The following is a 15,779-nucleotide window of genomic DNA, read 5'->3' as shown; positions in this document are numbered from 1 at the left end:
GCTTTTATTTTAAATTGCTTTATTTCAATTTGTTTTTATTTTCTATCTCCGTGACTTTACCGAAAGAACCAAGAATATGAATTCCTGCACTCACGAAAGTTTTAAGTTAAAATAGTAAAATTTTATAGAAAAAAAACTGACCTGAGCTCTCAAGTGACCTCTGCTGGACACAATCAACAACCGCATGCAAGAATTTAGTTAAATTGCTGATATGCCGGACTTGCCAAGTCAAGTTAATTTTGGGACAGCAACCAAGGAAAGGAAGAAGAAAGTTTCAAGCTCATGTGCTGGATATTAGGATTTGACGTCTTGGGTCAGCCCGTATTTTCGCTCTGGTGTGAAATCAAATGTCAAAAGTGATATTTCTTTACTTCTCATGACTCTAAGGCCCTGGGTGAAGCAGTTTGTAGTTCCAGTCCATTAAGAATATGGTTAGAATTAGTGTCACTAAAGAACCACCTACATGCTGAACTACACGTTGTTTATAGACTTCTGGACCATGGAAAATTTGAACTGCTTTTATGAGGTTCTATAAATGACAGCTTTGGGCAGAAGTGGCTTCTTATAAATCAATTATAACATGCGTCACAGTTGCGTGGATTGAAAAAGCAATTTTATGGGACCACGATCTGGGTATACCATCAGCACTTACAGAAAATGATACGGGAGATGGAGTCATCGTTTTAGCAGCAGCAGTAGGAAAGGCAATGGTGCTGCGAGACGCACCATCATATACATATTATATGGCGATAACCATCCTGCACAAGATAAAAACCCACCTGATCCAAGAGCAACAGTGAGAAAGGAGTAGGGAACTTGAGAGCATGCTGTTCATTTCTCGTTCCTGAACCTCTGCTAAGCTCATTACCAGAGCACTTGCCAAGGAGCCCAAATTCCTTTCCGCCCCATGCACAAAAATCCAATTTTCCCTGCCAACCTGAACAAAACTAAAATAAAACTCCGAAACCGGCTCAAGTTTTCAACAGAAAGGTTTACCTATATTAATAATAATGACTTACAGCCTTTTATCAACACACTGTTGGATAAAGGCCACCCCACGCTGTGTCGGTCAAGTTGGTTTGACTATACCTCCCCACGCTGGTCAGTACGGACTGACGAAAGTTGAGAGGGGGTGGATCAGGACTGTTTCAAATATAACTCACCACTGATGTTTTCAGTGGTCAGGAATAAACTCATGTCGACGGGTTCACTGGGCAGCGCACGAACCAGTGCCACCGCTCCCCCCAGTGACTTCCTTGAATACTTCGCACTGTCCTCCATACGAGGTGCATAATGGACCCTAACCTGAACGCGAGTCACCGCTTCATGCGTCTGCCTCGTTACAGCTCGCAGGCTATGCAGTCGCCCTCAGCCGGGCCGGCACTCGACTGGGTGTCCACGGCCAAGGCTCGCTACCAGGAGCCGTAGGCACGGAGCTGCACGGCGTGGCCAGGAGATGGCCATGCCACGTGCAACCCCTCGCACGTGGCACTCCACTCGGTGAAAGTCCCAACGCAGCGCCCTCCGCACAAGAATTCCTCGAGTTTCAGTGAGGCTTTCTTGGGTAAATGCCAGGTTTGATCATTATTGTTAAAGCATTATTATTTTTATTGTAAAACAGAGAGAACATGGGCATTGTGAAACAATGTCACAGGGATTTAGAGATGGGAAGAATTGCGATAAAGTCAAAGTCTCCACATGCTCACACATCTATTTATTACTACTACTAGTAGGCCTGTTTACCCAGGAAAACCTCACCGAGTCGCAAGAGCTTTTTTCAGGAGGGTCTTTTCAAATTTCGCACGAGTGGGGGTTGTTGCTGCCATGTGTAATCTCAATAAAGTACTGTGCAGGTTATTTTTTAGCAATTAGTTATTTTGACCAACACCAGTTAGAGGGAATGTTTTTTTTCTGTTCTGTGAGGAACCTGGAGGAATAGGAAGAAACCCATGCAGAACCAAGGGAGAACGTACAAACTCAACACAGAACGGCGTCCGAGTCAGGAATCAAACCGAGAAGCTTCTTGCTGCGAGGCGTAAGTGCAACCACTGCGCCGCCGCCATGCCACCCTGTTACAGGGATCAGAATGAAAACTAAAGCGGTGAGCATACTGGCAAGGAAGCGCAGCGGGTCCTCGCCCAACAGACACGACACTGCCCCCTGATGGAGGCAGAGTGTACAGGCAATTCTACGCCCTGTAAATGGAGAATCTTATTTGGGACAATTGCGGGTCGGTAATTTATTGGCTACGAAAGCTGCAACAGGCAGGTGCTCGCAGTCAATATTACCAATAAAAAAATTGGTTTGACCACTAATTTGGGCATTCGTCAGCAAATGGGCGATGTTTCTAAGTGAAATCCTAATTTAGTAAATGGCAGGTAATTTGGACCATGAAGCAGGCACACAGTGGCCTACTCTTCACAAATGGTGCGAGGGGAACTTTAATGTCCCCTGTGAAGCAGACGGCAGTAATGAGCGAATAGAAACGTGTGAGCTCTGGTAAAATGTGTGACTCACGTCAGCTGGATCGATGTGAGTTCCCTCATGCGCTGAGGACTTCCCCTCAGCTGTCACGTCACCATCTCCATCATCACTCTCATCACCTTCATTATCTCTATCGCTGTCCTCCGTGTCACTGGAGCCAGAGTCCTCCAGGCCTGCATGGAGTGATTGACACAGAGTGACGCATTACAAATGATGCAGCTCAACAGTACAAACAGTAGCGAAGAAAGCATCACGATACCTATGATGGCATGCAAGCAATCACTACTGCACTCATACACAAAGCCTTACATTTTAACAAGCCAAAATAAAATGGTTAACAGTTTGCTGCACAAATACACACATCAACAAAAATAAACGTAACATTGTGATCTTGTTAACTGACAAACTAAGCAAGTTACTGTGGTGTAGCGGTTAGCGCACCGGAGTTGAACTGCAAAGATCAATGGTTTCATGTTCAGGCGGTGTGGCAGTTGAAACAATAGACTTTTATCTTGACTTAAAGCTTTCGTGACGACAGGAATTCATATTCTTTGGGTCTTTCGGTAAAGCCACGTAGATATAAAAAATATTTTTTTTATATTAATAAAAACAATACAATTATTTTATTACTTTTTCAATCTACGTGGCTTTACCAAAAGACCCCAATAATATAATAGACTGGCTCTATCCACCTAACAGTAGAAACGGGTACAAATCGATTGGCCAGTTGTTTGTTGGGGGTGAAATGTGGATACTCCCCCATCTCTTCTAAAATACTTGTGGTCAGCATGGGAGAGTAAGCCGAGATTCCTTCTCGAGGAGCTCCCTGCTAAGGAGCTCGCAGAAGCTATGCCAAGGTGTGGTGCGTCATCATCAGCACTGGTCATGACCTCCGGATCTTGACTTTATAAGTTCAGACTACAACGTTCACCATAACATACCCGAGTAGACGCTCTCTTCGCTGTCACTCGTATCTTCATCGCCTTCTTCACTCTCGTCCTCCCCCTGATCGTCTTCCACTGTAACAGGGGCCTGTGTGCACATCCACAAATCTTGAGATAATGCCATGTTTCTATGCCCACAGGGAAGCATGTGGACAATTCCATTTTGATTTTCTCCGCGTCTGTTGCTTGTGCAGCAACGATGCTGATTTAAATGACAAAGCCAATGAAATAAAGAGCATCTCCACTTCGCGCAAATACCCTAAAGACGTAGTGAGCAGGGCCTACCCACGCGCATCTTGGAAGGACCGTGCAGCAGCCGAGCAACCAGTCAAATAAGCAACCGGTCAAATGGAACGGTGCTGGTTACCCTCACGAATCACACAAACCCGGCTGTCAAAAATATCACCATTAACAATTTTCATATCTGAAGGAGCGACACAAGTGCTGCCCATATTATTACACGCTTTCTTTTAACTCACTCTGTTGTTGTATCCTCAAATCTTGTAATTCAATTTTAACCCACTTCCCAATGTGGTATCGACTGCAAACTTGGTATACTTACATGTGATACTGATGACAAAACTATATTCTATCATAAAAAAACACATGTTTAAACATTATTTTTTATGTTATGTTTCGGCTTGGGTCAGATTGTCTACGGTCAACTGACGTTGGCTGTAATTGGCCACGGTCCCCTTACGTTGTGGCAAGCTTCGGGGCCACTTCCTGGAGTCGTGGAGTTCTTCCATTACAAGTACATTTCTTAAAAGCGTGTTTTTATAAAAAAGTTTTTTTTAAATATTACTTATTTTTAATGAACCCACCTCTCTGTGCGTTCTACAAAATCACAAACCTCAGGGACCTGCGAATACACGGCTCGATGCGAAACGCCAGCAATAACAGTATCGGAGAAGAAGCAAACACGTGCATCTTCACATAAACCGATATGCGGAAAAAAACGCATCTTAGGTTTGCATGCACCCCCATCGATTTGGTTTATTGCACAGCGTCCAAACGCTGTGACCCCCACTACATTGGAGTAACTGCTAACGCCTAGATGACAGGTTTGCCCAACATCTTCTGTTAGTTCGCCGTGAAAATATATCACGTCCAAGCCAGGGGCTTGTGGTCTCGTCTTGATATCTGGTGGGTGGGGGAAGTAAGACCAGGACGAGGAGACGGCAGCTGCCTCACATTGAAACTGAACTCGGTTCAGCTAGCAGGAGTGAATGAACGCCTCACCTTCCATGAAAAGTTTCATTATTAAGCGCTAGACAGTTTCAGTTTATTTATTTTGGTATAGCCCTGTGACCCATTTGGCTCTTGAATCGGGCGCAACCACAAAAAAACAAAAACACGAACAAGAAAAACATCTTAAAGTGACTATGTGAGGCCGGACGCCGCGCCTAATTAGTTTCATATTGTTTCATTTTCTCTGCCTCAGGAGCGTAGGGCGGTAAAATTGCTATTAGGACGGTGGTGATTGGGCAGACTGTGCCTTGTGCTCACAATCATTCTCATAATGCAATGCGCCAGTAACATCTCATAACGTAACTTTTTATATAACCATGATTATTCAGTCGTAAACACATTTAGATTATTGAAGGGTTATTAAAGGGTTTGTCTGTTACCCAAGAGCTACTATCCAGTAACTGTGCATACGCCTGTTTAAAAACCGGTAAGAAAACATGGTGGTAAGTACAGTCTCCCAACCATGTTTACGTATACTCTGGCCTCGGTTTGTGCTATTCAGGGCCACTCTCCAAAACGTCGTCAATTATACATTTTATTTTTAAGACCACACCGTGCAATTAAAAACGTGTTGAGTTGCTTTGGATCAGCAATGAGCTGCTTTCACCCTCGAGACATAACGGGGTCAACGTGGCCAAGGGATGCGTGGTCACTCGCCGCTAGCCATGCACTTGCCCCAATGTCCCCCAATCACCCATGCCCCCTCACTCGCCCCTGACCCCGCACTCACAGGCCCCGCATTCGCTCCTTGCTCTGCACTCGCCCCTGGCCCCGCACTCGCTCCTGGCCCAGCACTAGCAGCAGGCCTCGCGCTCGCCCAGAGCCTCGCACTCGCCCCAGGCTCCCAATTCGCCCCAAGCCCCCCATTCGCCCCAGGCCCCCCATTCGCCCCAGGCCGCCCACTCGCTCCAGGCCCCCCACTCGCCTGCGCGGCGTCCGGCTCCTCGTCCTCCGCGTGCCGCTTGCTGCTACTGTTGCTGCTGCTGTCGCCGCCACTCGCCCGCGCCGCCGAGGAGGAGGCCATGCTGCACACACGTGGGTCTCGCTCTGCGGTGTAGCGGAAGCGACGTCATTAGACGACTCCATTGTGCCACGTGCACCGTCCCTACACAAAATGGCCGCCGCTGCATCGATGGCACGCGCACGCGTGATGACGTCGCGCTGCTCGCCACGGGAGGCGGGCCACGGATTCGTCTCGGCGCCGTTTAAGGCGTTTGCACGAATGACTGAAACATTAACACAATGTAAATTTTTCCTTAAAACTTTCGTGATTGCAGGAATTCATATTCTTTGGTTCTTTCGGTAAAGTCACACTCAGTTTATTAACCATTGCTACAGTTCTACATTATAGACTGTCAGCACGCTCACCGAGGTTACGAACCAGACTACAGTCTACATTATCGATTGCCAGTATACTCACTCCGATTAAGAACAAGGCTACAGTCTACATTAGTGTTTTTTTCAATTACTTTTTATTCTTTAGGTCTGTTTTTATTTTATTGTTTTTATTTACTTATTTTTCTTCTATCTACGTGACTTTACCGAGAGAACCAAAGAATATTAACACTATTATTACACTTGTTTAGCCAGGAAAGCCTTACGGAGTCTGAAGGTTTTTGTAGGGTCCTGCCAAGTGTTTGCAGTAGGGGGCGATGTTGCTACACCTAAACCCAATTTAGTATTCTTTGGTTCTTTCTGTAAAATCACGTAGATAGAAAAAATAACAATAAAAAGTAAATAAAAATATCAGCTATCAACAGAACCAGGAGCATGGGCAGTCCACGAGTGCCAATGCAGCAATAATGCCAATGCAGCAGAATGCCAATGCAGCAGAATGCCAATGCAGCAGCAAACATTAAGAGAGATCCCACCAACAACCTTGTTACAAAAACTAACAATATCATCACTAATGCAGCTTCGTTAATTGAACAGACCAAACGGTTTTCCTTAAAACCATCTGCTGCCAGACCACCCAGATTATATGGCTCACCAAAAAATCCATAAAGAAGACATCACTGCAGACGTGACAAGATCTGAAATCGCTGCAACCCTCAAAAGCGCTAAGATGACAGTTAGCAAAATAAGTAAGCAGGAGCGCTTTGAGTTATTTCAATAAAAAAAGAGGTAAGATGTCGTCATCCTCTCAGACGACAAGGGCAATGCCATGGTCATCATGGACAAAAACGTGTACAACACAATTCAGGACCTTCTTAATGATGGTAGCTACACAAAAATTAAAAGAGATCCCACCAACTGCCTCGTTACACTGAGTCAGCTTCATTAATTGAACAGACCAAACGGGTTTCCTTAAAACCTTCTGCTGCTAGACCACCCAGACTATATGGCTTACAAAAATCCATAAAGAAGGTACATCCCTTCATCCCATTGTCTCCACCATTGGCTCACCCTCCTACAAACTGGCTCGATATCTGTCTTCTGTTCTTAACTCATCTCACCTGCTATCGTCAATTAAAGACATCTCACTGTCCCCAGGTGATTTACTCGTCAGTTTCGATGTAGTTTTTTTGTTCACCAAAGTTCCTGTGCCCAATACCATTGCAATCATTGAAGATTTGGTCCAATAAGGATTGAATGCTGATGTACCGGCCCTGGTGAGACACTGCCTCACCAATACATACTTCACCTGGAATGGAACATTCTACGAACTGAAGGCACCCCAATGGGTTCTCCCTTATCTCCGGTTGTAGCCAATATTTTCATGGAAAAATTTGAGACGGACGCCATCCAGACATCCACTCTACGCCCATCCCTGTGGAAGAGGTACGTAGATGACACGTTTGTCATCTGGCCTAATAAAAAAGAGACCAGATGGCTCGATGAGCCACTCTGTCTGCAGGAAAGTAACCCATGCTGACGCCTACCTAAAACCTGATTCCCACCACCATCCATCGCAGGAGAATTCCCTCATAAAAACGCTACACCATAGAGCCCAATCTTTCTCCGACCATGAACACCTAAACAGTGAACTCAAACACGTACACCAAGCTCTCAAGGCGAATGGATATTCTGACTACACAATCTGCAAAGCCATCACCCCAACCGTGAGGAAGGAGCCTTCTGAGGATCCAATCAAAACTATCACCCTGCCATACAGAGCAGGGGTAACCAAAAATATTTCCAAAATCATGAACAAACAGAAGATCCAGGTCAGATTTAACACAGTACATAAAATTCGTAATCTGGTTCCATCTGTGAAAGACAAGATTCCTGACATGCAATATCCCGGTGTCTACAAACTAATCTGTCTGCGGCAGCAGTTACATTGGGGAAACTAAGCGACATGTCTCGGACCGTGTCCGTGAAAATAAGGCAGATTTGAAACATGGTAGAACCAATACTTTTGCCGTGGCTGATCATTATTTTAATGCGGCTGGCTCACACGAAATTGATTTCTCTAAGACGATGGTACTTTGCAAGCCTACTGGCTATCAACAGATTCGTTCATTAAGCCATCCATATATACAGAGACAATTTCAACCGAGAGGAAGGTTATAGACTCAGCAATCATTGGAAAAATGTCATATTCCACTTTGGGTCATGACTTGACTTGTGCTTTCTTGTCAATCAACCTCCACCGTTAGCAATGTGGTGTGTGGAGCGGGGTGTAGGGATTTTTGCTGCTGCATTGGCATTCTGCTGCTTGATTGTTTTGCTTCTTTTGTGCAAATCCAACTTGTTTACATTTTCCTTTAATCTGTCTTGTCAGGTCTATTGTGGTACCGTACGGATGGCAACGCAAAATGGGGTTTGGCAAGGAGACGTCCAGCCGCCTGTACACCCCCCCACCCCGCACAAGCTTGTCTGCGTGGTTGTCCTAACTGCGTTGAGTGTGGAGGAGTTATCAGCCCCTCGGACACGTCCAGAGCTCTCCTTGGCCACTGTGGCCCACGGCTGCGAGTGCCATGAGGTTGAAAGATAATCAGGAACAGCCTCCCCCGCCCCCCCCCCCATGGCACTGCACACGGCCACCAGTGTTACCGACTGGTTGTCACCAAAGAGGTGGGGATTGTTCTGCTGATCATCTGGTAATTGCTGCTCGCTGAGAAGGCGCTGGAGACTGCTGCTGAACGTGGAACATACCACGAAGAGCAGGGGGCCCCAATCTTGGCATCGGCCCAGCAAACACACGGCCACACAGAGCCACTTGACCCCATGACGCCAGGCATCGTCACTTCCCGTGCAGGGGTCATAGGCCAAGGTGCAGCGTTATACACAATGTAATTATTGTATGAATCCTTTATTACTGACACACACACGCGGGGATTGCGAGTAGGGATGAGGTGTGGATAGTGTGGGTGACTGTGGGTGAGCGGTGGTGGTGGAGTGTGCGGTGGTAATGGGCGAGTGACCCGGACGCGTTTGGTCATGACGCACTGAGAGTGGGGTGAGGCACTCGCACGCTCGACGACAGCTCGGCCCAGCCACGGAGAGATCAACTCTCTCGGCCAGCGCCATATATTGTGAAAACACCAACTACACACACAACATACATAATCAACAATACAACGCACAGCGCGACACACACACAGCGCAATACACACGTGTAACACACCTGCACATCTAACACTATTACGACAGGCGTGCTCTGAGGCCCAGTGTGCTCTGTCACAGGCGCGCCTGAACACTACATACACTCTAAACACGCGTTAAACATACACACCATACACCAAACAGGCGTTAATCACGTCAGAAACAACACGCACACCACGCGTACACACGGCGCTCAACACACGCGTCGCGCCTGCCTCCTCGCTCCCAGGCAGCGAGGCCTTGGCGCGCGAGCCTCCTCACCTCGCCCACGCCCTGCACAGTACTCGCACACAAGCCGACTAAAACACACACTAAAACACACTAAACACACATTAAACACGGATACAGATTAAAAACACGCACCTACCAAATACAGTATACACGGGATTCAATACCTTGATTAGCACGGTTGGTTACGTACGGTGCGAAATAAGTTACATTTACGTATTGCACACATTACATACATTAAATATATTCCACGTTAACCATTACGCAAAAAATAAGCACACGAGAACCACTCTCTACATCCAAGTAGGTAGGTAGGTGCATTCAAGACGCAGACACGCAGAAGCCGAAGACTGGCGAGCAGCTGCCGCCCCCGGCCCGGGTCGCCAGCCATGGACGGGGGGCCCGGCAGTAGCGGCAGCGGCGGCAGCGGCAGCAGCAGCGTGCCGGCCTTCCTGAGCAAGCTCTGGACGCTGGTGGAGGACCCCGATACAAACGAGCTCATCTGCTGGAGCCCGGTCCGCTCCTCTTCACACACGCCTACACTCACCCCACTCCTCACACACACACACGTACACTCACCCCACTCCTCACACACACACATACACTCACCCCACTCCTCACAAACACACGTACACTCACCCCACTCCTCACACACACACGTACACTCACCCCACTCCTCACACACACGTACACTCACCCCACTCCTCACACACGTACACTCACCCCACTCCTCACACACACGTACACTCACCCCACTCCTCACACACACACCCCACTCCTCACACACACACACGTACACTCACCCCACTCCTCACACAACAACAACTGCCATTCACCACTAAGTGGCGGTGACGTCACCACGACGCTTGTGCCAGGCCATGTGCACCTTGAGGCCACGTGAAGTGCCGAACGCCCGCTGGCAGGAGGTCACGGGGCAGACCCAGGTGCCACGGGTCAACTGACTGAGATGACTGGCTGATGCACCACCTGTGCCCCTTACTGTGCCAACCTGCTGTGCTTTAGCCACCCGGCGTTCCGCTCGTTGTTGTTAACGTCGCTCCTCCGCCCTCTGTTGTTGTTGGAGGGGGACTGCCCCCAACTGCCCAGTAGCATCTTTCACGAGCCTCCTCCACAGAGGCCGATCTTGACACCGCTGGTACCGGTCATCGGCAAGTCCACTCAGCTCCACGTCCTCCTGTACCACATCACTCCATCTCTTCTCTAGCCCATGCCGCGCCCGTTTAGCCCCCTCGATCCGGCCGAACAAAAGCTGTTTCGGTATGGGGTGGCTGACCATGCGGGCTACATGACCCAGCCAACGCAGCCTTGCCTGCCGGAGAAGCTCACCGATGGGACCTTGCCCAGATCTTTAAATGATTTGTGAGCTCACACAATCCATTCTGGTTAAACCCAGGATGGATCGTAGGCAGGCTAGCCTAAATGTTTCAAACCGGCGAAGATGTTCCATTAAGGGGGTCCACCTTTCGCAAGCGTAGAGAAGGGAGGGAATGACCGTGGCCGAGAAGACCTGAAGCTTAGTGCGGAGCGACAGACCAGGTAGCTTCCACACAGCGTTACGCAACCGATGAAAAGATATTGCCGCTCGACCGATTCGGAGTGAGACCTCTGCTTTTAAACTGGAGCCGGTCATAAACACACTGCCCAGGTATGGGAAACTCTTCACTCTCTCCACAACTGCCCTATCACCGATTGGGAGTTGTGGGGGTGGAGTGTCCGATGGTACAAAATACCCAGGCAGGTGCTTAGTTTTGGTGGGGCTGATGGTAAGGCCCCATATCTTAGTGGCACGCTCCAGTCTCAGCAGCAGCGTCTCCAAATCCTCCTCTGAATGAGCAGCTATTACCAAATCATCGGCATACATAACGTGGTTGAGCAATAGGGAGACATCCCTTGACCGCACCCGGGCATCGATCAGTCTCCCATTATATCTGTACCAAATGGAGATTCCCCCGGTACAGCTAATGAAGGGTTCACAAACTACGTGGTCAAAACAGATGTTAAATAAATAGAGATTTGTGATCGTGGGCCACTGAGGTAGACTCCATCTCAGCAACCCGCGACCAACACCCATCCTTGCAGCGCCTCACGGCTCTCCGAACCTCCGAGCGAAGGCTGCGGTAAGACTCATTCTCTGACGTGGGATTCTGTAGCCGATGACGATGGGCCTATCGCTTTTTCTGAACTATCCTGAACACCTCTGTCAGCCAGGGTCTCTGGGGAGGTCTGGACCGTGTACCTAAAGCAGTCATCGCAGCTGCATGAGTCACAGTCCTAAACCTCGCCCATTTACCCTCGACATCAGGAGTGGGGGACGATGCCAACCCCAGCCGCAAGCGATGATGAAATTCTCGCTTGCAACTTTCATCAGCTAACTGAGACCAGGCCACTTTAGGTTGGAATGGGGTCCTGGGTGTACACCCACCACCCGGAGTGGAAGAATGGCAGGCGCATCTTACAGATGACTAGTCGATGGTCAGAGGGCAGATCAGCTCCACGGTAGGTCCTGGTGTCAAGGACATGGGCTCGCATCCGCTGGTCCGACACTATGTAGTCCAGCAGATGTTCTTGCTTGGACCCGGCATGTATCCATGATGTTGTGTGGATGCGCCGATGCCGGAACAGCGTGTTGGTAATTACAAGCCCATGGGCTGCACAAAATCTATCAGCCTCCTACCGTTGTTATTGAACTGATCTGGCCCATGCCCTCCAATCCCTGCAGACCAGGTGCCAGCATCATGACCAACTTGGGCATTGAAGTCACCCAACAAGATGACTCTATCCCGAGGGGCCACTTTAGCCAGCACCTATGACAGGAGATCATAGAAGGCATCTGACTCATCGGCTTTGCCTTCGTCCCTCCACGGATGTTCGTCTTCAGTGGGGGCATAAGTAACCACGACCACCACTCCTCGCCTCCGGTTGATGGGAAGGCGAGCCCAAAGTAGCCTGGGGCTTACAGCTTCCCACACCTCACCGCCACGCTCCCACGCACCCTTCATTCTTTTGTTCAAAAGAAGAGCCACACCCTGTTGTTTGGCAGTCTGCTGCCCCGAGTAGAGGACTGTCCACCCCTCATGGTGGCATTAGCCAGAACCGGTCCACCGGACCTCCTGAATGCCACAGAGATCCAGGCGGTACCGGTCCAGCTCCCGACAGAGGAGTGGCAGCCTCTCCTCCGCAGTGAGCATTCGAACATTCCACGTGGCCACACGAAGTGGCTTTTCGTTGTTTCTGGAGGAGCCCCGAGGGTAGAGATTCAATCTCCTGGCTACGCCAATTGGGGTTTGGCCAGGATATGTCATAGACACCTGTCCCCCCGGGGCCTCCGTCACAAGCTTATTAGTTATATATTTAAGTCGTGGTTTTGTAGTAATTTTTTGATGGTGGAGGGGTTACCAGCCCCTCGCACCCGTCCAGAGCCCCCGTTTAGCCACTATGGTGGTCACAGACGCCATATTTAAGTCGTGGTTTTGTGGTAATTTTTTGATGGTGGAGGGGTTACCAGCCCCTCGCACCCGCCCAGAGCCCCCGTTTAGCCACTGTGGTGGTCACAGACGCCATGAGGGGAGAGGGCCAATCGGAATTGGCCCTCTCCCCACAGCACTGTCCACGACAGAGTTGCCCGTCCGGCACCGCTAGGAGGTAGGGGGTTGTTTTGCCGGACACTCACCCCACTCCTCACACACATACCCAACCCATACCCCTCTCCTCACCCCTTTCTCCACTCCGCTTCTCACTGACAAACTCTCACCAGGGCCTGGGGAGACGCAAGCGTTGGCAGCATCATTAATCTATCGTATATCACTATCAAACCTTAATTAAACCATTCCATTAATAATTAATCCATCGTTCCATCAGCATCACTATCAAACATAAAACATAATAGCTCTTTTATTATCATTCCATCATCAGACATCAATCCATAAATCCTTCCCCCGCACCTCTGATGACGTTTGGCTGCGTATGGCGCGAAAGAAGTTCAACATACATCCACAATTCATCCCCATCAAAGATCGGCAGTTATGATTTCCATGACGGCGAACTAAAACATTAATTTGGTGGAATGGGTGATAAATGTAACTTAGATGCACAAGTGAGAAGCATAGATGAAAGATTTTGGAAAATGATAAAACATCAAAAATCACGAGTTTCTTCCCTGTGAGCCTCAATTGAGTAAACTGGCATGTCCAGGTCTTGGGATCTGGTGTACGCCTTAGGAACATTTATAAGAGTGCAATTTATAGATTTACACGTTGGTTGAGAAGTTAACTTTTTGCAATGTCGAATTTAGCATTTAAGATAATTTGTTCTCATTTTTAAATGTTAATCTGAGAATAGTGGGTTTTTTATTTTTTTAAAATTTACTTTAAATCTGCGATGCAATGACACTCCATTTTTATTCTGTTTGAAAATTACATGGTCCATACCACTCGAATTACAACGATGCAAATTTTGGTCACGCAACCTATTATGATTACCGTATACTTGTTTTCCCAGGAAAACCTGAGTTTCAAGACTTTTTTTCAGGAGGATTCTGCTAAGTTTTTTCTGTTGGAGGCGATGTTGAAGCTGTGTGTAATTTCAATTGAGTAATTTGACAGTATTTTTCAGCTTTTGGATATTTGACCAATACCAGTTATATTGCATGTTTTTTTTGTTGTGTTATGAAACCCTATAACCCAGAGGAAAACCCATGCAGAACAGGGAGGACATGCAAATTTCCTCTTGCTATGAGGCACAAGTGTTATCACTGCACCACCCTGCCACCCTTAAATCCGAGTTTTGTTGGTTTTATTTATGTAAAGAAGCTGCCCCAACGCACTTTGTCATCTGCTCACCCCCTCGGTTATCAGGTGACCCAGAGGTTAAATGCAGCTTAATCAATGTGGGCTGTCTACGTATCCCGAGCCCTCAGCTGTCTACCGTCTGCCTAAGCATACTTTCCACGGGTCGCTATATTGTACTAACCAATAGGATTACTCAATCCATGGATCATCAATAAATTGATGCAGTGATTCATCCTCCAATCTATACTCTAACATGGCTGTCGGATCGACTATGAGCAGAAACAATACAATAGACTTCTCGATTCAGGTATCACAAAACAATATATGGGCAAAGACATGCCCGTACGGGCAACGCCAGACCTACTTTCCATAAATGGGTTGATCTGCACAGGGATTTTTGTCCAGGATAAATAGCGTTATAACGAAACTGTGTTATAATGAAACAGCATTATAAGAGGCAGCGTTATAAGAGGTAGGCCTGTAAAGTTTTGTTTGTTGAAGGGTTTGTTATTCAATGGCTGTCACTAGGAAACTATGCATGTTGCAGTTTAAAAACAGTGTTTCAGGAAACATCTAAAATATGATCAGGCTACATGGTGTAAAGTGCAGTCCCCAACTCTTATCCACTCTGACTGAGGGCCTCACTTGTGCAGTAATCATACAATAATGTTCAAATTTGTGATTTGGGCTATGAATTTGACATGCAACAATGTAATCATGTAAATAATATAATCTGGTTTTTAATACACAGAATGTATAAAACATGGAATCTGTGCATACTGATCTGGTGCTACGTTTGCTTGTGTATAGGTGACTCATCCATCTTTGGTTATTTTGGTAAAGTCACGTAGAATGAGAATAAAATAATAAATTGATAAAATAAAATAACACAATATTCTCACGACGTTTCGGCCACAACACAAGCAGCCTTCATCAGGTGAAGGGAGTAGACTGTCTAGAGGACAGCGCTGGAGTGAACACAGCCAAGCTCAGACCGTGACCTTTAAGCTGTGTGAGAGGAAGCAGAGCGCCTTGACAAAGGAATTAGCATAAAATTAGCATTTAATTGTCGGACTTAGCATGATGAATGATGTACAGGGGGGGAGCAAGTGCAGACCGGCGAGGGGGGGAGGGGGGGGGAGTTTACATATTGATGGTGTGAAAAGGGAATTTGAGCAGCTGCGAAATTTTGGGATACCGCTACTTAAAAAAATATACTGTACCATTGAAAATTAGTTTAATGTTTGGTTTGATTCAGAACATCTTTCGAATGGTTGCTTAATTTGAAACCATCCTCTCGGTTGAAATTGTGTCTGTGTTTGTAAATCTGAATTGCCTCGTGAACAAATCTCTGATAAAAACCCGTGGGTTTTCAAAGAACCTTGGTATCGGAGAAAATTATATCGTGATCACCCACAGTGTTGTAACAGTGATCAGCTGTAGCTGATCACTGTGGGTGATCACGATATAATTTTCTCCGATACCAAGATTCTGGCTTAGTAACCATTGGAAA

At 47.4% G+C, this 15,779-nt stretch overlaps 2 protein-coding genes across 4 annotated transcripts in view; one reads left to right on the top strand and one right to left on the bottom strand.

Moving 5' to 3' along the window:
* Positions 1-8,826, bottom strand: part of BOP1 (BOP1 ribosomal biogenesis factor) — a 56,159-nt gene extending 47,333 nt beyond the window's left edge. The window contains exons 1-4 of the mRNA XM_076052049.1: positions 8,781-8,826; positions 5,605-5,726; positions 3,426-3,516; positions 2,518-2,657 (exon numbers count right to left, since the gene is read on the bottom strand). Of these exons, the coding sequence (XP_075908164.1) occupies positions 2,518-2,657; positions 3,426-3,516; positions 5,605-5,726; positions 8,781-8,811 (384 nt within the window). The 5' untranslated portion in view covers positions 8,812-8,826. The remainder of the gene's footprint in view (positions 1-2,517; positions 2,658-3,425; positions 3,517-5,604; positions 5,727-8,780) is intronic.
* A 129-nt stretch (positions 8,827-8,955) lies between these two features.
* Positions 8,956-15,779, top strand: part of HSF1 (heat shock transcription factor 1) — a 65,350-nt gene continuing 58,526 nt past the window's right edge. For 2 of the 3 annotated variants that reach the window (XM_032974467.2, XM_032974466.2), the window contains exon 1: positions 8,957-9,973. In XM_032974467.2, coding sequence (XP_032830358.2) covers positions 9,848-9,973 — 126 coding nt within the window. In that variant the 5' untranslated portion in view covers positions 8,957-9,847. Of the gene's footprint in view, positions 9,974-15,779 lie in introns of all 3 variants that reach the window. The other variant, XM_032974468.2, reaches the window with a different exon arrangement.

Source organism: Petromyzon marinus, chromosome 54 (assembly GCF_048934315.1).
Source record: "Petromyzon marinus isolate PM22_M1 ecotype Great Lakes invasive population chromosome 54, UKy_Petmar_22M1.pri1.0, whole genome shotgun sequence".
NCBI lineage: Eukaryota > Metazoa > Chordata > Hyperoartia > Petromyzontiformes > Petromyzontidae > Petromyzon > Petromyzon marinus.
The sequence above is the reverse complement of the archived record's forward strand: the minus strand, read 5'-3'. Positions and strand labels throughout refer to the sequence as shown.